At 40.3% G+C, this 26,657-nt stretch overlaps 1 protein-coding gene across 4 annotated transcripts in view; it reads left to right on the top strand.

Moving 5' to 3' along the window:
- The window catches only part of LOC142759217 (ephrin type-A receptor 3-like), a 228,025-nt gene that overhangs the window by 164,227 nt on the left and 37,141 nt on the right, over positions 1-26,657 (top strand). For all 4 annotated transcript variants that reach the window (XM_075861172.1, XM_075861173.1, XM_075861171.1 and 1 more), the window contains 3 exons: positions 2,762-2,829; positions 8,824-8,949; positions 15,674-15,859. In XM_075861172.1, coding sequence (XP_075717287.1) covers positions 2,762-2,829; positions 8,824-8,949; positions 15,674-15,859 — 380 coding nt within the window. The remainder of the gene's footprint in view (positions 1-2,761; positions 2,830-8,823; positions 8,950-15,673; positions 15,860-26,657) is intronic.

The raw sequence follows: 26,657 nt of genomic DNA, 5'->3' as shown, positions 1-26,657 counted from the left end.
TTGTGGGTTACAGGTTAATGTATTGTCTTATATGTTGATGACATTGAAGAAAGTAATGGTACAGAAATGGAAGGAGAATAAGAAATGGAGAGCATATTGCAATGTGTAAAAAATGATGACAGATAAAGTAGAGGAGTATATAGGAGATTAATGGGCAATTGATACACGGCTTAAATGTTCAAGTTCCAACACGTAAGGGGTGTGTGATATCAGCGTCGGATGAATAATTTAGGAAGGGCTTCGGATGCTCTAGAATTATGCTGCATTACACGGGGATTTGGAGAGGTGTACATTTCAGAAACAATTAGCCAGATCCATGTGCAGAGGAAAGAGATTTCTGCAGCTCTTGACATAACACACAGAGGGGCACGAGGAAGATTTACCACTGTGTAAATCCAGCATGTTAACACTTTCCCCTGGGGAAACAGCCAGGCCTCGATTTTATTGCCATCACCTTATCAGCTATAGAATATCCATTTAGGAGTAATCCGATCTGTGGTGTAAAATTGTAGGCCATGTATTACTGTATGTGTCACTCTGGTTAATGGCATCTGGGGACAATTGGGGCCCAGCTATTAAAGCATCGACTGCCTAAAGTCTTTGTTTTAACATTTTACTGGGTTTAATGGAGCAACAGGGAGATACTGAGAAGGCTTAGAAATATGGCACACATTAACTTCTTACTGATGGGTCTTGCCAAAGCCTGGACCTAGTGACTCATAGTTAAGGGACTTTAATGCACATTATTTATACTCATAGACAAAAAAAAGTCCCAATTCATGTGTATGAGCTATGAGTGATGTCAGCATTATATACTTCAATTGAAAAGACGAGGTTCTTACCCTATGTGTGTATAGGATGGAGATCCTTATTCTGAGATGCAAGGCCTTATATGATCAAGACAGCTGGCTGGGTGCTGCTGAATTGCTCAGGAAGCTCTACTGTTAAATGCATTTTTCCTACAGATGTAGCAGAGCTGAGCTTCAACGAGATGTTTAATCCCCCAGCAGCATGACTAGAGGGGAAATGAAGCATTACATGGAGCCCAGTCTCTCGCCACTATAGCTAATAGATAGGTTTCCTGTTTGAGGGATTCCTTATATGACTCAGTATTCCCTTATAGGGTATTTAAAAATAAATTTTATAAACCATGCAACACATTTAATTGTGGTTTTGCATAGGAATACATGTCTTAAAGGTTTTCATAATGCATACAAATGTAGCCCTAAAGAGTTAAATGTCAGCTTTTCTACATCTTAATTTTTGAAATACAGGAAGCATTATTCCTGATGTGTGATATATGTAGGATATAGCTTAAAGGGGATCAGCCAGCTCCCCTGACATGTACTGTTTATTTTAAGTAAATACTTGTATTTCCCATGAAATAACATTTTGGAACATACTTTCATTTAACTCTGCATTGTACCGTTCCTCTATTATTCCTCCTAGAAATTTATGAATAAATTGACAACTGGGTTTTACCATTCATGTTGTCACAGGGGCGTGTTCCCTATACAGTCTCCCTCTGTCAGCACTGATTGGTCATTGTCAGTCTGTGTAGGGACCCCCCCCCCTCACCTGGTAACACCAAGTTGTCAATTTATTTATACATTTCTAAGAGAAATAACAGAGGAACAGAACAATGCAGAGTTCTAAGAACAAATACTCCAGGATTGTTATTTCATAGGGAATGCAAGTATTTACTAAAAGAGACCTGTCAGAAGAGGTTACAGGTCTTCTTTAATGACGAAAGGATATTTTTTTGTATTTGATTCCATATATTAATTATGCAATATTGCTCAACCTGTCAAATACATTTGACATTAAAAAAATGATGCCTATTCATCTGTAAGCAGGTGTTATTCTTGTTTACGTGAGACAAGAGTTGACATAGATTCTTGGGATAACTGTTTACTGGATTACAACGACAACTGTTTCTCTTCTGTATGAAGCAGACAGTTAAACTGAGGTTGGGGACGTCAATCCCGCTGGAGTCACCCGCAGAGAGGTCACGCCTGAACTCACATTGCCCAATGCAGGGCGATGGAGCGCCTCCGCCAGTCACTGTGGTAGCTACCCACTACTGAGCAGAATGTCCAGGAATAAGCGCTTCCTCCGGTCTGGAAGCCATTCTCCCAAACCCATCTCCCCGGATGTTGGCCCGGTGTGCCTACACTGCAGGACAGACGAGGGCCTGTCCCTTCAACACACCTCCATTGTCTCGCTTCTACTTGCCTGTATGATTAGGTTGCTTTTATACAGCTTTTATCCAGGGTCAGATAGGCCCACCTGAGTACCAGAGGATCTTCCAATGGGCTAAGGCTCAACAGAATTATGATGCAATTAAAGTGGACGTGCACATGTTCTGTATGGATGGAAAGTGGACTCTCTGGTGGGCTAAAGGTGGGTCCGATACTGACCAAATAATTTGCTTACACAGTTAATGGGCAAAGTCACATGACCAGTGTACAGAGTGCTTTGTTCGAAGCATTCCATACATTGCGGCACGCCTTAATAACGGAAATAGCATCCAATAGCATTATATTGTTACGACTTCTTACGGTGATCTTCATTCATCCATGACTCTATACTGAGTTGTTTATCAATGTTCCACTGCTACATGGAACCAAAATCTGTTTTGAGAACCCCAGCAGATTTGGGCAAATAGGAAAAAAAAGCTTGTTGCATACATGTTAAGCCATATATCTGCAAACACTTTAAGTTTAATATATTTGTATATGTTTACGTTTTTTTTTTATAGGCACTGTGGTTATATCAAAGCAAAGCAAGACCCAGATGAAGACAAGATGCACTTCCAACATGGAAGAGGTAAGAGCTGGGTCTTCACTGATTCCACTTGGTCACTCTAGATGTACTCTGCGCTCTGGTGGGAGGTTTCATATCTACAAATGGGTGTTGTATTCAAGGACTGTAAGGACTCTTGGCCAGTGCTCTCCATTGTGCTGTAGAGATGTAATGTTGGGACAGTGTTAGGTTTCATGATGCATTAGGTCAAATTCTTCCATGTTTTGGGACTTGCTGCGTGTCGAGAACTTTACATGTGAGCTATAGAAAAATGAGTTTCCTAATAAAATATAGTAGGCGTATTTTTTCCCACTCATTACCACAGATAGAGGCGGTGCTGTGGACTTTCGTGAACAAGTTCAATAAACTGTGTAAAAAAAACTTGTAATTTTTTTACATCTAACATTGTAGATACTGTATTGTAGACTATAGGTGTGATATAAACATGACCCTATTGTATGATCACATGTGATTAAGTGAATTGTTCTGTACATCACCAGCTTGTGGAAAGTCTTCCTGATTTTTTTGTTTTATGTACAAATTTTTTATTATTCATGTGTATTTCTAAGATTTCATATGTACATAGCTATTGTATCCATTACCATTATGTAATAACATTTCTATGAATATTCATATAATATTGATGTGGAATTCCGGATACAGGGACCATGAATGTATTTTTCTGTACATGTCCTTACCTTAGTTACTTGTGGATTACACTGCTCGTCCTGGTCGGATCCATTTATAAAATAGTCATTTGGATACAAAATATTGTTGTATGAATTGTATGTTTCTGATGTTGTACAGTTAATGTGAATGACATTAAAATACAAGGTCAAAGAGCCAGGACTGTTGTAGTCTGTTATTGCACTACTATAAGTGTATGGACTGTGTGTAGGACTTGCCTCCATACATATTGTTGTCAGGTAATGGAAAGCCTCGGGGACCTTTCATTCCCAGTTTTCTTCTTGTGCAGGCTCCTTTAACCTCATCTATAATGTGTTTCATAATGAACCACATGTATACACATTACTTTCTTCAGTTTACCCTTGTATATCACTTTTATATCAGATGTTGGCTTACAGATAAGAGCCTCAAGCAAGTGGTAAAAGAAAACACAATTATTTCTTACAATTTATAATTTTAGGTTCTATTTCAGTATTAAAACCATAACTAAAAGATTGATATATATATTGTAAAGATGTATGTACTGATAAGAATGCTTAATGGTAATACTAAATATAAACTCTATATTTCACTTACTGTAAATAATTTTATCCCATAAAAAAAATTGGTATTGGTTCCTTTCTGAAGACATATTCTCTGCAGATAAATAGGGAGTGTCTCTGCTGTCACTTGCTAACTATCATGTTTTTAGGTTTCAACAAACCAGAGTTATTCTTTGGATAAGGCTTCTTTCACACTAGCGTTAGTAGACGTTTACCTCTCTTCCATCAGAGAAAGAGAAGATCGAAATATTAAACGGAAAGCAACGGTTCCATTAGAATTACCATTGTTTTCAATGGTAGTTCTTTTGTTTCAGTTGCTTTGTCTACTTTCACTAGGTTTCAGGGTTTTTTTCACGGAAACAAAAGTTCTGCAGACTACACTTTTGCTTCCGTCAAAAAAAAAATGGAAACCTAGCGAATGGAGACAAACGGAAAGCAACTGAAACAAAAGTATTACCATGGAAATCAATGGTAATTCTAACGAAACTGTTACTTTCCATTTAATGTTTTGATCCTCTCTTCCTCTGACGGAAGAGAAGTTAAGCTATACTAATGGTAGTGTGAACTTAGCCTAATGAAAAGTGGTATAACTTTCCAATTTACTTTGTATCTGTATAATTTCCTTATGGTTTTTAAGATCTTTGCTTGCAGTCATTCATTAGGAACCTACATTGTTTTACTTACTTCCAGGGGATGACGCACCGGTGCTTGGCTCGTTACAAGACACACTTCTGATAGTTGTACTGTAACGATCCCAGCACCTGTGTATTCATTACAAGACCAGAAGAGATTTTTATGTACTTGTAGTAAACAATGAAGGTTTTTATCAAATGACAGATCACGGAAAGCAGAGATTTTGAAAACAGGGAACAATTGGTGCAAAAAGTTAATTGGAAATATTGTAGAACTTTTCATTATAAAAATATATTTTATTTTGCCAATTCCTTTTTATTCAAGATCTCTTCTTGCACTCATTCAATAAGAACCTTCGTTGTTTACTTCCAGGGGATACCTTTTTGTTGTACAAAGAATAACTCTTATTTTCTGATATGCTCCTTTAAATGGTCACAAAAGTTCAACAAACTTTTCAAAAACAATAGAACAAGCGAATAAAAGAAAATTATACTGAAAGAAAGACAGAGGGAGAGACGCTGCAGCAGCTTCTAGTAAGTGTTCTAGCTCACCCCAGTGCTTGAGTCACAGCTACACTGCTCCTTACTGCTGTATAATCTACTCCATGCTGCTCCTTCTCAGGGTGATTGGGTAGCAGAATCTCTTACTCTCTATATGTGCAGTGTATAGAAGACATGATATCAGTTAGACTCCACCCTTTAGCTCAGAGAAAACTGAGAATTGAAAAGTCATATAATGGCCAGGACAGTGTTATTTCTTATGTACACACATATGACAGCTTATTCTGAAAAGTCACCTGGAAAGTTAGGTACGCTTTTATTCAGATGGAGAAATGTCAATGAGACAAATTGCTTGCTGGTCTATAAACAGATGCAGGCAAGTTTTAAACTTAGGGAATCTGCCCAACAGTCTTCTTAATAAAGAGCATCTATAAGATGCTGATGAAGATGTACTTCAATCGACTCCTATATGGGGCGCCGTTCAAAAAAATGTGCAATATGTAAATGATGGTATCTTCCAACTTGATTGCCCATAATACACAATGTGGCCATGGCTGCGACTTCTATTGACATGGAGATGCAGTGGCCTCTCAGCTAATCTGGCTAGGGGGTACCATATTTAGCATGACATGTGCTTTGTAATGGACCCCCAAACTGCAACACTTTAATATGAGCATCTTCTAGATAGGAGCTCTGTATAAACTGGAGACAGCTTCACTAATGTAAATTGAAAGGTTGAATGTATAAACTTAAGAGACATTTATGCGAAAACTTTCTGACAAGTTACAACAGAACAGAAGTATTTAAAAACAACAAAATATTCACTAGGTAGGAAATAAGAATTTCAAAGAACTTTTAAATCACTTATGGGTAATACATTCTAGATAATTAATTATAAGAGATTATTACTGCTGTGATGGTGCCAAATGCCAAATCCTGTTTCTTTGTATTTGAAGAATTTTTATTATCTGAAATGAAAGAAAAACTAATGAGAAAGTAGCAATACTAACAAAGCAATGGTGTGATATAAGTACAGTAAGGAGAAAAGAATTTCCATAATCTACCAAATTTGCAGGATTTCGAAAATCTTTCTAAAACAGTTTATCCAATACCTTTCCTACCAACAGCTTCATTAACGTTCAGTCTTTATGTAGTTTACCTCATAATTTCACCACATAGAATAGAATATATGTTTGCATAACGGTGGCTTTTTAATGGTGCCACTGGACAAAGGTCTTCTCTGAGAATACCTAGACTGTTCCTTTGTCAATTGCTACCTATCAGTCACCAGGAGAAGCTTCAGCAAGATGTGGCACTCACTGATAACCAAGAACTAGCATACTAGTTTTGAAGACACAATGACACAGGTTATATCTGTGGGCAGGTCCAGCCTTAAGGTGGTTTTACATGGGCAGATATTGCCCGTGTTTACCACTTTTAAAACGAGCGGTGATCGACAATGCAGCTTATCGATCGGTGCTCGTTGCTCCCTTAGAACGGAGCAATGTTCGTTTAGTATGGAAACAAACAATTGTTACTACGATGGCTCGACCACATGCATTTTCATCATGTCGGCAGCACATCTCTCTGTTTACACAGGGAGATGTGAGGACGAATTTGCGACCATTTTTTTAGCTGCAAAAAAGATGTGATCAGAAGATGAACAAGCGTTTCCCCGATTATCGGCTGATCGTTGCCCTGTTTACACAGTTCAATGATCGGGAATGAGAGTTCATATGAATGCTAGTTTGCCGAATCATTGGCCCATGTGAAAGGGCCTGCAGGGTGGTTAATTGCCTGGGCAGTACCTTTGATTATTTCCCTTACCTTATACTATATAGTGCCCACAATATATTATACAGTGCCTAAATATGGGGAATGTAGTACGTCCTGTATAGTGTCTATCCATAGGGTTAAGTGCAAACTGTAAGATCGGTGGTGACAGCTCTGGGTGCTCAGGTTATAGTAGCATGTGATGCCCCCTATCCAGAGTCTCTGTAGGTAGGTACTGTTATACTCCTTGTTCACAGGCATATTGAAAGCTGTGATTTCCCTTGTCTCCCAACATGAACATGCAAACTTCTTATTTTCTACAAAAAACATTCCCTAAATATATGTTATCTGTAAAAATGAATGTATCACCACAATACAAATGAGTCTCAAATGACATTCATAAACGATGATATAAATGTATAACTTGTGCATGTTCTAAAAGGAATGATGTTCCATGTTCGTTTTGTTTTGTTACTACTGGATAAATGAAGACGTGTCTATCCATGGCATTATTGTGTGTTTGTTCCATGTTTGTGTAACTTTTTTACTATTGTATCTGTTAAGGATTGACTAAATATCTAGTAATAAAGATGATAAAACTTTAAAAAGATACATTTAGTACTAATAGAACTACAGTTTTTAACAATATACAGGGGTGTTACTATAGGATAGGGGGTGCAAATGTTGATGTTGCTTCCTGTCCCCTGGAGCCTGTGGGGGTCCTAAAAGGTATCTCTGCATCCCCTTGCCCAATATTGGGAGACCAATACTACAAATGACGTGTGATAGTCAGCGGCCCTGATACAGAATTTGCATTGCGGCCCAAGCTTTTCAAGTTACCCCTCACACAACATATATTTATATATTAGATGTTGTCCTTATTATTTGATAGTGGTTCTTCTTAAATCCTCAACTGTCTTGCATTATTATTTGTTACTTTTCTTATGTCTTATTGTTGTCCAATGGTTTATCAGTACTGTTATAGTGTTCTTAGTATTTTATGGACTTGCTGGAACCTAAATTATGTTGACTTGGGTGTGAAATACAATTTACATTGAAATAAGAACATTTTGAAGCTGATATTATTTCCTTCTTTTTACACATTTTTACACAGTCTTTTGCTTTATACAAACTCAAAGTAACAGTTAGAAGAAAAGAAAACCTTATCTCTTTTCTAGAAGGGACCTGCACATCAGTTTCTCTTTTTTTTGGAAATTGCTTGGGACAGATAATAAATTTCAAGCGCCATACTGTGCATCACGTGTGTAAAGTCTCAAGAGCGGAACCGGTTTTGGTCTCAAAGAGCGATTATTTTATTTCATGATGCACACATGACAACATTTGGAGTCCTAAACAAACCAAGTTTATTTCCTCCTTATCCCTTGCTGAGCATGAAGCTCGTGTGCGCGGTTAGATAAGACCAGGGTTCGAGCAGAAGTGGGATATGAACCTTTGTCATAAGAGTAATTGGATTGCTTGCATAAATGCCCAGTGTGGATGATAGAGGCCTGGGCTGACACTTCAATGGAGGGATGTTAAACAAAGCTTCATCTGTCAATAAAATACTTTACGTCAGGCTCACTAACCAATGCACCTCCATTCACATGTCTAATGTCCTCTGTTATTATATTTGTCCGGTTTAATAACAGTTTGTATTAAAGACTCGTTCTGAGACAACGTAGCAATATTTGTGATGTCTTATGGATAAATGTTACAAGATGTTGTGGTTAAATTGTCATGACAGAAAGTATCCCTTTTTCTATTGCAAACTACTGATCACGACAATGTCCAATTCAAATAAGGGCATTGCCCAGGTGTTCTACTGCCTATATAGAAGAAGAATGTGTAGGTTTTGTTTAACCTATATGTTTTTGTGTTGCTAGTGAAGCTGCCTGGGAGTAGAACCTATATCCACCCACACACATATGAGGATCCCAACCAAGCAGTGCGGGACTTTGCTAAAGAGATTGATGTCTCCAATATCCGTATTGAGCGGGTGATAGGTGCAGGTAAGTGCATGGCTTCTGTAATACTTAAAGGCAGCTAGTGAAATGTCGTAGCTTCAGGGTCATCAATCTCGCAACCTAGCAAATGGTATCTGGAATAATATATAGATTCTTTCTTATATAAATGCAAATAAAAACTGCAGTCTTTATTGGAAAATATGGGTTATGGTTATCCATATCTATCTATCTATCTATCTATCTATCTATCTATCTATCTATCTATCTATCTATCTATCTATCTATCTATCTATCTATCTATCTATCTATCTATCTATCTATCTATCTATCTATCTATCTATCTATCTATCTATTCCGATATAATAGGCAGCAATCCAGTATACAATAGTGAACAAACTTTGCCTGGAGTGCTGCCTATTATATCGGACTATATTGAGAGGGTTTGAGTTCTGTAACCAGATGCGTGGTGCACCCATGCAATTGCCAATATATGGTGCTGCTCTCTTTGGAACACTCTATCATCTATCTATCTATCTATCTATCTATCTATCTATCTATCTATCTATCTATCTATCTATCTATCTATCTATCTATCTATCTATCTTTCATGTATGTCTTCTGTTTATATAATCTTTTAATCCTTAATAGTATTTTAATACACAGCATTTTCGATCTCAAAATCCTCTTTTTCCATTATAGATCCTCTAGTTTAGAAGCTTTCTCCTCCACATCATCACTCCTCAGAGTGGGCTTTTGATCAGCAACATCCCCAATCACATTAGTTTCTTCTTCCCATAGAAGGATCTTAAGTACCTTTGTAGAGAGTACAGTCCTGATTAATGCTGCTCTGTCCATTACCCATTCACTACCAAGATGTTTCTTCTCATTGAAGTGGGAAAAGAACAAGTCCCAACTCCGTGACTTTGATACTAAAAGCTCCTTAATAACATTTGAATGGCTCAGATTCTAAATTCTATATAGTAAAGCTAAAAGCAGGAAACTTGCCCTCTTGAACTCGGTGTACTCCAGTGTAGGCAGGTTTGTACACTAACGGTGCACATCATTTTAAGAGAAGAAAATACGTATTTCTGCAGGAGTTAGAGAGTGAAACTTATGTGACCAGAAGATTGTTTCGGCATTAGGAGTCAAGGAAAAATGGTGGCCCATTGTGCCCACCTGTTCAAGTGTTTGTCCACAGATTATCTCAGAGGGCATTGCAAGATTTGTGTTATGCATAAGATCTAGATTAGGAAAATTCCACATTTAAGAGAGTGCTATTGATACAACTCTAGGTACAATATAATATTATACATATAGTACAGATATGGCCCACTCATTTGGAGGTTTCATGGTAAAATGCTCTATGATTGACATCTGAAGGTGAGGTAGACTGAGGCACCCTGTAACTCTGACACCCAAGGGCCCACACATACCATGAGCTGGTCCTATTTCTAACATATTTATTATATGCTGTATAATGACTTCCTTTTCCAGTTATAGTATTTATCTATAAGTAATAAAATGTTCTCATATGTTGATGACAAAGCCCCCCCACCCCGACAACCCCCGCCCTCCCGACAATGAACAGCTATCAATTTTTTATTCAATGTAAAAATACAGCTAGGCTTCCCCTCCCCTATTTTATGAGATCCCATTAATAATGATCCCACAGCCTCCTGTAGAAAGTGCCACGCCCCCGGTAGTTAGTGCCACACACAGTCCTTCTGTAGTTAGTGCAACACACAGCCCTTCTGTAGATAGTGCCACACACACCCCCTTGTAGATAGTGCCACACCCCCTGTAGATAGTTGCATACACCCCTCCTGTCGATAGTGCCACACACCCCCTGTAGATAGTGCCGCACCCCCTGCAGATAGTTCCATACACCCCCTTTTTAAAAGTGTCACACACCCCCTGTCAATAGTGCCACACACACCCCTTGCAGATAGTGCCACACAGTCCCCTTGTAGATTGTGCCACACGCAGCCGCCTTGTAGATAGTGCCACTCAGCCCTCTTTGTAGATAGTGGCCCACAGCCCCCCTTGTAGATAGGGCCACACAGACTCTCATTGTAAATAGTGCCACACAGCCCCTTGTAGATAGTGCCACACAGTCCCACCCTTGTAGATAGTGCCACACAGCCCCACTCTTGTAGATATTGCCACACAGCCCACCCCTTGTAGATAGTGCCCCCAAACAGATAAAAAAACCACACGCAGGCACCTTGAAGATAGTGCCACCCCCTATAGATAGTGCCACACTGCCCCACCCTTATAGATAGTGCCACACAGCCCCACTCTTGTAGATATTGCCACACAGCCCACCCCTTGTAGATAGTGCCCCCAGACCCCCATTGTAAATTTTGCCACATAGCCCCCTTGTAGATAGTGTCACACAGCCCCTCCCTTGTAGATATTGCCACACAGCCCATCCATTTAGATAGTTACCCCCAAACAAATAAAAAAAACACATACTCACCTAGCACCTAGCATCATATCCCCCGTTGTAGATAGTGCCACACCCCCCCCCCCCACAGCCTCCTCAACGGCCCATAAGATGACAAGACTGGACCCTTGTGTGAGCTCGCGTGATCCAGTGACATGATTCTGTCCCAGTACCTTATAGACTGCAGGCCTAACATGGCCCGTAGCCAGTGGTGGATTAAGTAGACCATAGGCCCTGGGCTGTTCCACAAACTTGGGCCCCCCTGTCCCACCGCTGCTCTGCCGTGTCTATAGTCAACACTACCTTTCTGTGCGTGCATTAACAGATGGTTGTTATGATTCCCCTTGTCAAAGGGCTGTGTCCCTACATACTGACAGTCTCCAACTATCGCTGACAGTATCACATTGTGTAGAGACACTTCCTCTTGACAATGGGAATGGTAACACGCATTTGTCTATTAGTCTTGGGTACACAGAGATATGTAGAATACAAGGATTACCTGCAACAGACATTTCAGAAGAGGTGACAGATCCCCTATAGATCCAGTGACTCACAAGTGACATCTTCTCTGATGGGAGCCATTTTCTTTTCTTCTCCATCTGACACAGACCGTTATGGCGACTTCTCCTGATGAGACATCTTTGCTCCTCGCTTCTGCAGCCATTTCCAGCCTCTATAGAAACACACAAATTTAGACACCAAGGTCCAGGCCCATACATTAAAGGAGTTGTCCGGGCATGAACCATTTTTTTCACTGATGAGCTATCGATGTGCCTGGACAACCCCTTTTACTCAGAGTAATACATTTGGACCCCAGACTAGATCATAGAATACATACAGACCCAGGACATTCTAAACAATTGCAGTCTCCAGACCAGACTCGCCTACACAAATACAGACCCCAGAACAAGCACCCTAAATAAATACAGACCTCAGACCAAACCCCTAAATAAACCCCAGACCTGACCCCCTAAACTAATAATGACTCCCGACCTGACTGCCTTAATACAAACTCCAGAAAAGACCGCCTAAACTAATACAGACCCCTAAATAAAGATCCCTAAACTAATACAGACCCCTAAATACAGACCCCATAAACTAATACAGACCCCAGACCAGACCCCTAAATACAGACCCCAGAGCAGACCCATAAAATACAGACCCCAGACCAGACCCCCTAAATACAGACACCAGACCTCAAGCTAATACAGAACCCCCTAAATACATACCCCGGACCTGAACCCCTTAAGTAATACACACCCCAGACCCCTAAATACAGACCCCTAAATAAAGACACCTAAACTAATACAGACCCTAGAACAGGCCCCCTAAATAGACCCTATAAACGAATACAGACCCCAGACCAGACACCCTAAATACAGACCCCTAAATAAAGACCCCTAAACTAATACAGACCCTAGAACAGGCCCCCTAAATAGACCCCATAAACTAATACAGACCCCAGACCAGACCCCAAAAATATAGACCCCAAACCTCAAACTAATACAGACCCCCTAAATACCATCCCCAGACCCCTTAAACTAACACAGACCCCTAAATATACAGACCCTAAACTCCTTAAACTGATAAAGACCCCAAACCAGACCCCCTAAATACAGACCCCCTTAAACTAATACAGACACCAAACCTCCTAAATACAGTCCCCCTAAATACAGACCCCTTAAACAAATCAATCCCCTTATACTTACATAGCAGCTCACCTTAGTCTTCTCTGTGGAGTCTTGCTGCTGCTCAAGGTCCTGCGGTCATGTGACCAGCAGGTCTCTTAGCAGTAGTAAGAACTTCAGAGATTAGGTCAGGTGACGTTATGTCTAAAGGTCATTTTGCAGGACATACACAATGCAGTTTCGTCACAGTTTTTGGCGCGATGATTCGCGGAAAAATCACTGCAAAAACGCAACAAAATTACAATGTACTTTGTGTGGCCATGGGCCCCCCGGGAGCCTCGGGCTCCGGGCGGCCGCCCAAAACGCCATATGATAATCCGCCATTGCCTGTAGTCTAGTAAATGGCAGAGCAGGGAGCACCTAAGGATGCAAATACAATTGAATCTAGCAGTCGCTCGGGGACCCGGATGCCCAGTGCTAGCGATGCCACCGGGCATAAGCAGGACCGTGTCACCCTGCCCGGCACATACATTTTTATGTGCCTGGCAGCACGGGCCCCCTCATACTGCGGGCCCTGTAGCAGCAGCTATGCCTAATACAGCGGTAGTTCCGCCACTGGTGATTATACTGCTCTTCAGGACCTGAACAAATATATGCCCACATATGCTACCTTATTTCTAAGATATAATGACCAGATATACAGTACTATAAACTTCTCCCCCAAACTGTGACCTAAGCCCTAGGTTATCCTGGTCCATTCCATGGTCACATATAAAGTTCTGCTGAGTATATTTCTGTAACAGAATTGTATTACTATCAAACATACTGATATTACTCAAAAGAGACAATTGTTCATACAAGATTTAGTTTAGTGATGACAGGTCTCCGCTACATCTACAGTGAAGGAAATAAGTATTTGATCCCTTGCTGATTTTGTAAGTTTGCCCACTGTCAAAGTCATGAACAGTCTAGAATTTTTAGGCTAGGTTAATTTTACCAGTGAGAGATAGATTATATATAAAAAAAAAACAAAAACAGAAAATCACATTGTCAAAATGATATATATATATTTGCATTGTGCACAGAGAAATAAGTATTTGATCCCCTACCAACCATTAAGAGTTCAGCCTCCTCCAGACCAGTTACACGCTCCAAATCAACTTGGTGCCTACATTAAAGGCAGCTGTCTTAAATGATCACCTGTATAAAAGACTCCTGTCCACAGACTCAATTAATCAGTCTGACTCTAACCTCTACAACATGGGCAAGATCAAAGAGCTTTCTAAGGATGTCAGGGACAAGATCATAGACCTGCACAAGGCTGGAATGGGCTACAAAACCATAAGTAAGACGCTGGGTGAGAAGGAGACAACTGTTGGTGCAATAGTAAGAAAATGGAAGACATACAAAATGACTGTCAATCGACATCGATCTGGGGCTCCATGCAAAATCTCACCTCGTGGGGTATCCTTGATCCTGAGGAAGGTGAGAGCTCAGCCAAAAACTACACGGGGGGGGAACTTGTTAATGATCTCAAGGCAGCTGGGACCACAGTCACCAAGAAAACCATTGGTAACACATTACGCCGTAATGGATTAAAATCCTGCAGTGCCCGCAAGGTCCCCCTGCTCAAGAAGGCACATGTACAGGCCCGTCTGAAGTTTGCAAATGAACATCTGGATGATTCTGAGAGTAATTGGGAGAAGGTGCTGTGGTCAGTTGAGACTAAAATTGGGCTCTTTGGCATTAACTCAACTCGCCGTGTTTGGAGGAAGAGAAATGCTGCCTATGACCCAAAGAACACCATCCCCACTGTCAAGCATGGAGGTGGAAACATTATGTTTTGGGGGTGTTTCTCTGCTAAGGGCACAGGACTACTTCACCGCATCAATGGGAGAATGGATGGAGCCATGTACCGTCAAATCCTAAGTGACAACCTCCTTCCCTCCACCAGGACATTAAAAATGGCTCGTGGCTGGGTCTTCCAGCACGACAATGACCCGAAACATACAGCCAAGGCAACAAAGGAGTGGCTCAAAAAGAAGCACATTAAGGTCGTGGAGTGGGCTAGCCAGTCTCCAGACCTTAATCCCATCGAAAACTTATGGAGGGAGCTGAAGATTCGATTTGCCAAGCGACAGCCTCGAAATCTTAATGATTTACAGATGATCTGCAAAGAGGAGTGGGCCAAAATTCCATCTAACATGTGTGCAAACCTCATCATCAACTACAAAAAACGTCTGACTGCTGTGCTTGCCAACAAGGGTTTTGCCACCAAGTATTAAGTCTTGTTTGCCAAAGGGATCAAATACTTATTTCTCTGTGCACAATGCAAATAAATATATATAATTTTGACTATGTGATTTTCTTTTTTTCTTTATATATAATCTATCTCTCACTGGTAAAATTAACCTAGCCTAAAAATTCTAGACTGTTCATGTCTTTGACAGTGGGCAAACTTACAAAATCAGCAAGGGATCAAATACTTATTTCCTTCACTGTATATCATGGAAGAGAAAAGAGATTATGGGAATTCTTATTATCGGCATAGACAGAGTTTTAGATAGAATTATGCGGAACAAAATCCCCTTGTAGATATACAACATATGCATTAGGTATAGAATATGTTTTTGAATATGAGCTGATATAACAGCCCACATGATTGTTAGAGATGATTTGTTTCATGTCTTAACAGGGGAGTTTGGAGAAGTTTGCAGTGGACGCCTGAAACTACCCAGTAAAAGAGAAATTTGTGTTGCTATAAAGAGTCTGAAGGTTGGGTATGCTGAGAAGCAGAGGAGAGACTTTCTAGGAGAAGCCAGCATCATGGGCCAGTTTGACCATCCGAACATTATCAGACTTGAAGGAGTGGTCACCAAGTGTAAGTTTTCATTTTACTTCTTGTTGTAAGAAATATTATAAGGTGAAGAATAAGATGATGTTATAGGCCGTATAGTTTCCAGAAGTAAATTCAAATTAAGTCATTCTGGTCGCCATACAGATTTGAAGGTCAATGCAGACATCACATTTTCTAGCCATATATTATCAGACGTCCCCATGAAGTTATTATTATGGTCTCAAGATGCTATACAGCAAAGATGGAGCCACTAATGTCAGTTATGCTATAGCATGACTATGATTAAAAAAAGGGTTGCTGAGTTTTGTTAAGATGGCTTTTGTAGCCCCTATCAGTCTCACATTTGCTTTGGTACATATGGAGACAGACCATTTTTATCTATACCATCTGAACTTCTGTTATGTGCCTCTAAACAATGCACATAGGTTATGTAAACTAAGGGTTAGACGAGAAGCAACACGTAACGACATCCATGACGCCTCAATTATAAAGTGTTGAGCACAGAGCTGTAGCTAGGCTTTCCTTCACCCAGGACAAAGGTTTCTGTCTCTGCCCTCATCCTTGTATCTAAATATATTGGCTCTGGTAGAGTGGCTTGTTGGCACACCATGACACCCAGCAAAACGGGCACATGCCCTGTTAGCCGACCCGAGCTGCACCCCTGGTTTAGGAACTCCAAAGCACTGTTAAAGTGGTGTTTTAGCAGCTGTTGACATTTTTTACCTGATGGCTTCTGTCATAAGACAGATTCCCTTTAAGGGGTTTTCCAACTAAAATGTTTTAAGACGCATCAATAAAACATTGATGTGGGGGTCTAACTAATGGAAACCCCATCAATACCGATAACAGTTCGGTGTTAGTTTTGTTTGCTGGGAAAGGGCAGGTCGTACATGTTCTGTCTTTACCTATTGAGATAAAAGGGAGTTACGGAGACTGCCAAGAGCTCCATGTCCTTTATCCAATGAAGTACAATATGTTATTTTTAATATGAACAAACAGAACAAACCATTTTGCATCACTTAAATATACAACAGATTCAGGCCAATTATTAGAGTTATGTTTGATGGTTTGGTTGCTAGAGATGAACTATTCACAACCAAAATGTTTTAAATAGATCTATCTGTGAGGCAGCGCGGTCACTTTGGTCTTCTGCTCAATGTGGAAAATTAATCTTGGTGGAAACCTCTTTTAGGAAGATGATGTAGTATTTTTAATTTGCTCCTGTATACTATACCTGGAGGAGCGTGATCTATAAATAATATAAATATTAAATTTTTGACAACAACTTTTTGTTAGAGGGGCCCCCTAACGAAAAGCTAACCACTTGGTGTCCTGCTGCGAGGACCCTGAGCAATCAGCTGTAATCTGGTCGGAAAGCATTACATGTTACACATTACACATGAATGGGCTATCCATGATCCTCCTGAGCCACGGCTTCTTTTTGTAGCTCCTCTCCACTCTGGGTAAAAGAAGAGGGTACTTTTTTTTTAATGTTTTTATTTTCCAAATGAAAGTACCAATACAGAAAACAGCAAGTTAGTCAAACAATATTATATATCTCCTTTACACACATCAACAAAATAAAAAAAATATAAAAAAAAGAAACAGAAAAGTGAAATGAGAAAGAAAGAAAAAAAGGAAAGATAGAAAGTAGAAAAGGGAGGAAATCTGCTAATTTAAAGTGTTCCTATACTTTCAAAAAACTTTTGGCATGTCATAGGGATCGGTGGGGGTCAATAGAAAGTCTATGAGTCCGAACACTTTCCGAGTAAAGCTGAGCAGAGTTGAGCAGGTATAAGGCTGGGTTCACACGTGGCGGAATTTCACTTGAATTCCGCTGCGGACACTCCGCAGCGTTAATCCGCAGCGGACCCGTTTCTCCATTGACTTCCACTTTAATTTAGAAGTGTTCGTTTAAACGTTGAGTAAAATTCCGCTGCGGAGCATAGGCTGCGGAGCGGAATTTGGTGTCCGCAGCATGCTCTGTCTGTTGCGGAGCAGTGGCGGACTGGTTGCGGACTCATGGCGGAATTTCTCCATTGACTTCAATGGAGATTCTAAATTCCGCAATGAAGTCCGCAGCTGTCATGCACATGTTATGTGTGCTGCGGATGCGTCTTGCTTTTTTGCCATGACATTTCTTCATTCTGGCTGGACCTATGAATTTCTAGGTCTACAGCCAGACTGAGGAAGTCAATGGGGCTCCCGGAATTACGGGAGCGTTGCTAGGAGACGTCAGTAAATAGTCACTGTCCAGGGTGCTGAAAGAGTTAAGCGATCGGCAGTAACTGTTTCTGCCCCCTGGACAGTGACTACCGATCCCAATATACAGCAACCTGTAAAAAAATAGAAGTTCATACTTACCGAGAACTCCCTGCTTCTGTCTCCAGTCCGGCTTCCCAGGATGACGTTTCAGTCTTAGTGACGGCTGCAGCCAATCACAGGCTGCAGCGGTCACATGGACTGCCGCGTCATCCAGGGAGGTAGGGCTGGATGCCGAAAGAGGGACGCGTCACCAAGACAACGGCCGGTAAGTATGAAAGTCGTTTACTTTCACTAGGGAAAGTGCTGTCCCTTCTCTCTATCCTGCACTGATAGAGAGAAGGGAAGCACTTTTCTCGCAGTCCGCAGCAGCTAGTCCGCATCAATTTACTGCACATTTTGGGCAGATCCGCAGCCGTAATCCGCAACCCGGATTAGGTGCGGCGTTGATGCGGACAGTTGCGGAGGAATTCCGCCACGTGGGGGCATGCCCTAAAGCGGCTCAGTTCTCACCTGAGAGCTTCGTTTTAGCAATTGGTTGGGACCCCCACGGATCAAAACTTCTGACATGTCACTATGAGATGTCAAAAGTTTTATGAAAGTATAGGTACACTTTAAAGGTTATGTATATTTTTATAATTTATTTATTTATTTATATTGAAATCAATGTTTTGTTTGATTATAAGCAACGTTTAAAAATATATATATATATATTTTTTTTTTACTTTTTCAGATACAGCTTTTATGTATCCTGTATCTTGCCGTCAAAGCAGTATCGTAATACGCAGGACCGCCTTTCTGCTGAGCCATCAGCCCAGCTGACCTGACAGAATCGGCTTTGACGACAAGATACAGCTTCTATGTATAGAGGATACGTAGAAGCTGTGTCTGAAAAAGTAAAAAAAGGTTTTATTAAAAATCTATTTAAAAGTTATTTATAATCAAATAAAACATTGATTTTATATAAAAACTACCAAAGTATATATAGTCTTTACGTATTCTACAGAATAAATATTTTCCATCCACAGCTGCCATACGTTCAGGTCCATATTCCTTATAACTTTGGATATCTTAGGTACTGATTCTGCTTTGCTCAATAGATGAGGGTCCTGAACAGGGGATCCACCTCTATTAACTTTTAGGCCCCATGCACACGACCGTGCATTTGCGTCCGCATACAATACGCAATTGTGGATAGTATAGGGCACATTATATCCTATGGGTCAATGCACATGACCATGGTTTCCACGGTCCGTGCATTGCCCGCAATGTGGACCGCAAAAAAATAGGACATGTCATTTTACAGGCCGCATTTGAGGTCTGAGCTCATTAAACTCAATGCACATCTTGTTTGTGCACGCTTCGTGAGTGCGAATGGCCCGCGAATGACACTCTGCGGCCTGTTAGTGCCGTAATCACGGGCCGTGCACACAGCTACGGTCGTGTGCATGAGGCCTTATTCTTATTCTATTCATTCTTATTCCAAAATTGTGTTTTATAAGCCAGACAGCCTCTTTAGTAATGACAAAGTTATAAAATGTGTTCAGTCTGCTTCATTGTGAATATATATTCTACCTTTCTTCCTTTTTCTGCTGTGTAATGTGTCTTTAAAGACATCGATGCTTTTGATTTATGTCCATATACTCTGACCATTCCTGTCATAACCGGGGTGATTTGTTAATCTGGATAAGCTGATCTGTGGCTTTGATCAGACGTGCACCCCTCACCTACTTCACTGCTGTGGCATAGTGCCAGGTACTTAGAAAACGTATTTAAAAATCAATATTCAATTGACACCAGGGTTACAGACTGAAATCTAGATATAAAAACGGACAGGTTTAACTGTTTGCCCCATCAGGGAAAAGACAATAAGATTAAACGTCGGCCCCTTGGTGAGGATATATTCGTAGGACAATTTAAAGGATAATTGTTGGATGCTGCAAGAGCTCATGTATAGACATTCACATAATAAATATCTCTAGCACTGTGTCTAAACAATCCACTGGTGTGTCTTTTTATTCCTTGTATAGTATTGGGTGAAATGTCAATTAACTGTTGATAGTCTCTGGTACTGCTACAGTTTGTACGCCGCATTGTTAGATCTTTATTGTATGATGAATAGTGTTGTAACTTTCTAATATAATTTGGGATTTAATTCCAAGTTTCGTCTTTTTCAAGGGATGTGTGTTCTCTACAGGTGCCCCAATTTTAGCAAACAAAGTAGTAGTACAAATATACCCAAGTCATGACCTCTTGTCCACGGCCATTAGAAGTGTGGGGGTGTCAAGCAGCATCTGACAGAAGCCTAATTTTATCTTTGCTAATGCCCCCCCCCTTCATTCTCTATGTACACCACTCTTATGACCATGCCCTGATGACCCGGGTACATAGCTTGCTACGACTATTAGGGTATGTGCACACGATAGCAGGCATTTACGTGTGAAAAGACAGACTGTTTTCAAGAGAAAACAGCTGCCTCGTTTCACACGTAAATGCTCCTCCTCGTATTATGCGAGGCGTCTGTGACGCTCGTAAATCTTGAGCTGCTCTTCATTGAGTGCAATGAAGAACGGCTCAAATTACGTAGCAAAGAAGTGCCCTGCACTTCTTTGCCGAGGCAGTCAATTTACGCGTCGTCGTTTGACAGCTGTCAAACGATGACGCGTAAATTACAGGTCATCTGCACAGTACGTCGGCAAACCCATTCAAATGAATGGGCAGATGTTTGCCGACGTATTGTAGCCCTATTTTCAGGCGTAAATCGAGGCATAATACGCCTCGTTTACGCCTGAAAATAGGTTGTGTGAACCCAGCCTTAGAGTTCTTTATTTTAACATTAGTGTAGCTACAACTTTGGTTAGTACCATATTTCAAGAGCCTATAGGTTCAAAATGCTTAGCACATTAGACCCCTCCTACTAGTAGAGTCACATCAAAACTACACCCCTTATGCAAATAAACCGACAAAGTTAGACTAAAAAATATGATTATAGAAACCATAGAAAATCAATGATTACATATTAGTAAATTCGCTTCTTTGCAAATTCAGAGAAGCAGAATTGGCAAAATAGCAGTACCCAAATGTATTGTTATTATCAGAATTGCTTTCTTTATCTGTGAAATAAACCTATAAACCCATAATAACATACAGGGCACCAGGGAAATATAGAAAAATGACTGAAACTTCCCTGCTTAGCTAGTATAAATATAACAATACCAGCACTCCATGGATATTTCACCATTCACCCAATAGAATGCACAATTGGCTCTACTGAATATGTTGGTGCTGGTGCCGTCCATATACATATACATATATATATATATATATACATATATATATATATATATATATATATATATATACAGTCAATACATATATACAGTATATGTATTGACTGTATAATGATGGGGTTTTCGAATTTCCTAAAGCCATGCACTCCCATGGCACACATTGCCCTATATCAGACAGCCCAAATAGGAATTATTGGCTCAATTCATCACATTGGAGATTTGCAGCTGATTTGACTTTTGTAAAATCAATGGAGTAAAGATTCACTTCATTCATTTCTATGCCCAACGCTTGCAGCAGTTGTGACTTCTGAGCAAATTCAAGTTTCCTTTAAATGAATTCTAATATTACCAATAATAATAAGAGACTCATTTTATTCCCTACTAAATGTGGGGTATGTGGAATAAGACCTGGACTACATGGAGACTTTTTGCAGTCCTACTGAATGATTTTATCGGATGACAGCTGCAGTCCGCAAGGTTGCATGAAACAATGTATTTCTTTGGACTGAAGCTGTAGCTCAATAGTAAAAATCAATCAGTTGCGCTACGAAAAATCTCCTTGTAGCCCAGGACTAAAGGAGGTCAATGCAGGTGCAGACGCCTCTATTCTGCAAGGTGAGGAACAAAGAATAACATGAAAAAGCTTTCATTGCCTTTTAAGCAGAGACATAAAATTACGGGAAACAATCAAAAGATAGGGACCAAAGCCAAATATTCTATAACCATTCTGCTTTATTAATAGAAATGAAATAGCTGCAATCCTCTAGCCCACATCGGTAACACGTTCACTGCCTGTCAGTATATAGAAAGGTAGAAAACTTTATAATACGCAGTACAGTGCTGATTTATTGCAAATTTAAAGGCTATGTAAACCTTTAACCCCTTAAGGACACAGCCTGTTTTGGCCTTAAGGACACAGACGATTTTTTTCAAATCTGACGTGTCACTTTGTGTGGTAATAACTCTGGAATGCTTTTATGTATCCAAGCGATTCTGAGATCGTTTTCTCATGACACAATGTACTTTATGTTAGTGGTAAAATATGGTCAATATATTCAGTGTTTATTTGTGAAAAACCCCAAAATTCAGAGAAAATTTGCAAAAATTAGCATTTTTCTAAATTTAAATGTATTTGCTTGTAAGACAGATAATAATACCACACAAAATACTTAACATTTCCCGTATGTCTACTTTATGTTTGCATCAATTTTTAAAAGTCCTTTTATTTTTCTAGGATGTTACAAGGCTTAGAACTTTAGCAGCAATTTCTCACATTTTTCAGAGACAAGGCTATTTTTTGAGAGACCGATTCAGTTCTGAAGTGGCTTTGAGGGTCTTATATATTAGAAAGTCCCCATATATCACCCCATTTTAAAAACTAGACCCCTCAAAACATGGAATTAAAGCAAAGTAGATGGGGAAATTTAAAATTTTCATTTTTTTTGCCAAAATTCATTGGTAATACACTTTTTTCTTTAACACAGAAGGTTTTACCAGAGAAACGCAACGCAATATTTATTGCCCAGGTTCTGCAGTTTTTAGAAATATCTGACATGTGGCTCTAGTGTGCCATTGGACTGAGACACAAGCCTCAGAAGCAAAGGAGCACCTAGTTGATTTTGGGGCTGCCCTTTTTTAGAATATATTTTAGGCACCATGTCAGGTTTGAAGAGGTCTTGTGGTGCCAAAATAGTGGAAACGCCCCCAAAAGTGACCCCATTTTGGAAACTACACCCCTCAAGAAATTTATCTAGGGGTATAGTTAGCATTTTGACCCCACAGTTTCTTTACTAAACTTATTGGAATTAATGCCCTGGACGGAAGCAAACAGCAAAAAAATCCAAAAATGACCCATCTTGCAAACTACACCCCTCAAGGAATATTTTTAGGGGTATAGTTAGCATTTTGACCCCACATGGTTTTTGCTGAATTTATGGGAATTATGCAGTGAAATTGAAAATCTAATTTTTTTCTAATAAAATGAAGCTTTAGCTCATATTTTTTCATTTTTACAATAGATAAAGGAGAAAAAGCACCCCAACATTTGTAAAGCAAACTCTTCTGAGTACAGCAATACTCTATATGTGGTAAAAAAAAACAACCTGCTGTTTGGACACACGGCAGGGCGTAGAAAGGACGGAGCACCATTTGACTTTTGGAGCTCAAGTTTTGCTGGAATGGTTTGCGGCGTCATGTCACATTTGCAAAGCCACTGAGGGGCCAAAATAGTGCAAACCCCGCAAAAGTGACCCCATTTGGGAAACTACACCCATCATGGAATTTATCTAGCGGTATAGTGAGCATTTTGACCCCACTGTTTATTTGTTGAATTTATTGGAATTAGGCAGTGAAAATTAAAATCTACATTTTTTCCACTAAAATCTTGAATTTTTTTCATTTTCACAAGGAATAAAGGAGAAAAAGCAACCCAATAATTGTAAAGCAATTTCTCCCGAGTACGTCAATACCCCATATGTGGTCATAAACTGCTGTTTGGACACACCGCAGGGCTCAGAATGGATGGCGCGCTACTTGGCATGTAGATTTTGGTTGGTTGTTTTTTGGGCACCATGTCGCATTTGCAGAGCCCCTTAGGTACCAGTACAGTAGAAACCCCTGAGAAATGACTTCATTTTGGAAACTATACCCCTCATCTAGGGGTGTAGTGAGCATTTTTATCAGGTGTTTCATAGATTGTATTAGAATGAGGCAGTGAAAATGAAAAATTATTTTTTTTCCCAAAAATATATAGTTTTGTGCCCAATTTTTTTTTTTCACAAGGGGTAATAGGAGAAGAAACAACACACAATTTGTTACCCAATTCCTCCTGAGTACGGTAATACCCCATGTGTGGCCCTAAAATACTGTTTGGGCACATGTCAGAGCTGAAAATGAAAGGAGCGCCATTTGGGTTTTAGAGCGCAGATTTTGCTGGACTGGTGTATGGGCGCCATGTCGGATTTGCAGAGCTCCCTTAGGTACCAGAGTAGAGTGTAAAACCCTGAGAAGTGACCCCATTCTGTAAAATACACCCCTCAAGGCATTTATCATTTGCCTGGACATATGACAGGGCTTAGGAGTGAAAGAGCAAATGCGCATGTGAGGCCTAATTTGGTGATTTTCATCGCTATGGCCCACAATGGCAGGGCCACCAAGTAGTGACCCCCATTTTGGAAACTTCACCCCTCAAGTCGTTTTTTAAGGGGTGTAGTGAGCATTTTGACCACACAGGTTTTGGTTGTTTTTTTTTTATTAGAAATTAATGCACAGTGGATGGTGCAAAGTGAAAATTGCAAATTTCCACACGTATATGCCATTTTAGTGCACAATATGTTGTGCCCAGTTCGTGCCACTGTAGACAAATACCTCAAACTGTTAAGCGGGTTCTCCCGGGTATGGCGATGCCATATATGTTAACGTAAACTGCTGTTTGGGCACACTGCAGGGCTCAGAATGGAGGGAGCGCCATTTGGCTTTTGGAGCGCAGATTTTTCTTAGTGCTAGTATTGTTTGGGGTTTTGCTGGTATTTCAGTTTATGATGTGGGGGCATATGTAATCTGTGCGGAGTACATCAGGGCATAATGTGAGCGTATCATAATGCGGTAAATAAATAACATTTCACAGATGTGTGGCCAGTGTCGCACTGATAAATGGTGCTCAATCTTATCCGCTTTTGGAACGCTCTGCACATTTTGCATCACCATATTCTGAGAGTTGGAACTTTTTGATTTTTTCTCCACCGGAGCTGTGTTTGGGCTTATTTGTTGTGGGACCATCTGTAGATTTCACTGGTACCATTTAGGGGTACATGCGATTTTTTGATCACTTTTTATTTCCTTTTTTGGCAAGCCGGGTGACCAAAAACCAGCAATTCTGATGATGTTTTTTATTTATTTTTTTGCAGCGTTCGCCATGCCCTATGAATGACAATTTTACTTTATTCTGCGGGTCAATGCGATTATGGTGATACCATATGTACCGTATATGTCGGCGTATAAGACGACTGGGCGTATAAGACGACCCCCAACTTTTACCCTTAAAATATAGAATTTAAGATATACTCACCATTTCGTGCAGGAGCGCTTCACTATGGACATCGGCGGCAGGACCCAGGACTCTCTGTCTCTTTGAACTCGTGCATGCGCAGATAGGCTGCTTCATCGCGCGAGATCTAAGAGGCAGGGAATGAGAGGAAAGGGAGATCTACGGAGGCTTACAGAGAAGTTCCCTGGCGGCTAATACCGGCTTCCCTCAGATCCGTGGCGGATTCCGTCCCGGGAGCCTGTGTACCGGACTGCAGGCTCACAAGGTAAGAAACAACCTGTGTACAAGACAATATCCGGAATATAAGACGACCCCACACTTTTGTCATTTTTTTAAGGGTGTAAAAAGTCGTCTTGTACGCCGATATATACGGTATATAGTTTTTTTTATGTTTTGCAGCGCCTGCACAATAAAATCACTTTTGTTTCAAATAATAAATTTTTTATGCCATATTTTTTTCTGTTTCTGTTTATTCTGTTTTGGGAGGGGTAGTGACTAAAAAACAGCTATTCTAGAATTGTATTTTATTTTATTTTTTTACGGTGGTCACCGTGCGGGTAAAATAGCATGACATTTTTATAGTTCGGGTCGTTACAGAGGCGGTGATAACACATATATCTACTTTTTTTAATGTATTCCGTTTTTTCCTTTTTCCTATAATAAAAGACTTATTATGGGAAAAATGGCTGTTATAGGTTTTTTTAACGTGAAACTTTTATTTTTTTTTAACTTTTTTACAACATTTTCATTAACTTGTTTTAACTTTTTTTTGTCTCACTAGGGGATATGAAAGCATGAAGCCCTGATCGCTATTCTAATACACTGCACTACCTACATAGTGCAGTGTATTAAAGCTGTCAGCTATTCACTGACAGCAAGCCTATTAGGCTTCCCCTCCCAGCGGGGCTTAATAGGCTACCGCACTAGGAAGCCATTGTTAGGCTATGGTTGCCATAACAACCATCGGCACCCCCACGAGTGCCGATGGTTGCCATTAGCAACCATAGGGTGTGATCTAATCACCTAGATGCAGCGATCGCTGCATCTAAGGGGTTAATCGGCCGGATCGTCGGTCCTTGCGGTTAGAGCAGAATGTCAGCTTTGACCCCCATCATGGTTGCCGACAGGCTAGAAGCCACTTAGAAGCAGCTTTGATTGCTTCATCTAAGGAGATAATCGACCGGATCGGAGCCTAGCTCCGGTCCTGGCCGTTACAGCGGAGTGT

The sequence above is a fragment of the Rhinoderma darwinii genome, chromosome 4 (assembly GCF_050947455.1).
Source record: "Rhinoderma darwinii isolate aRhiDar2 chromosome 4, aRhiDar2.hap1, whole genome shotgun sequence".
Lineage (NCBI taxonomy): Eukaryota > Metazoa > Chordata > Amphibia > Anura > Rhinodermatidae > Rhinoderma > Rhinoderma darwinii.
The sequence above is the reverse complement of the archived record's forward strand: the minus strand, read 5'-3'. Positions and strand labels throughout refer to the sequence as shown.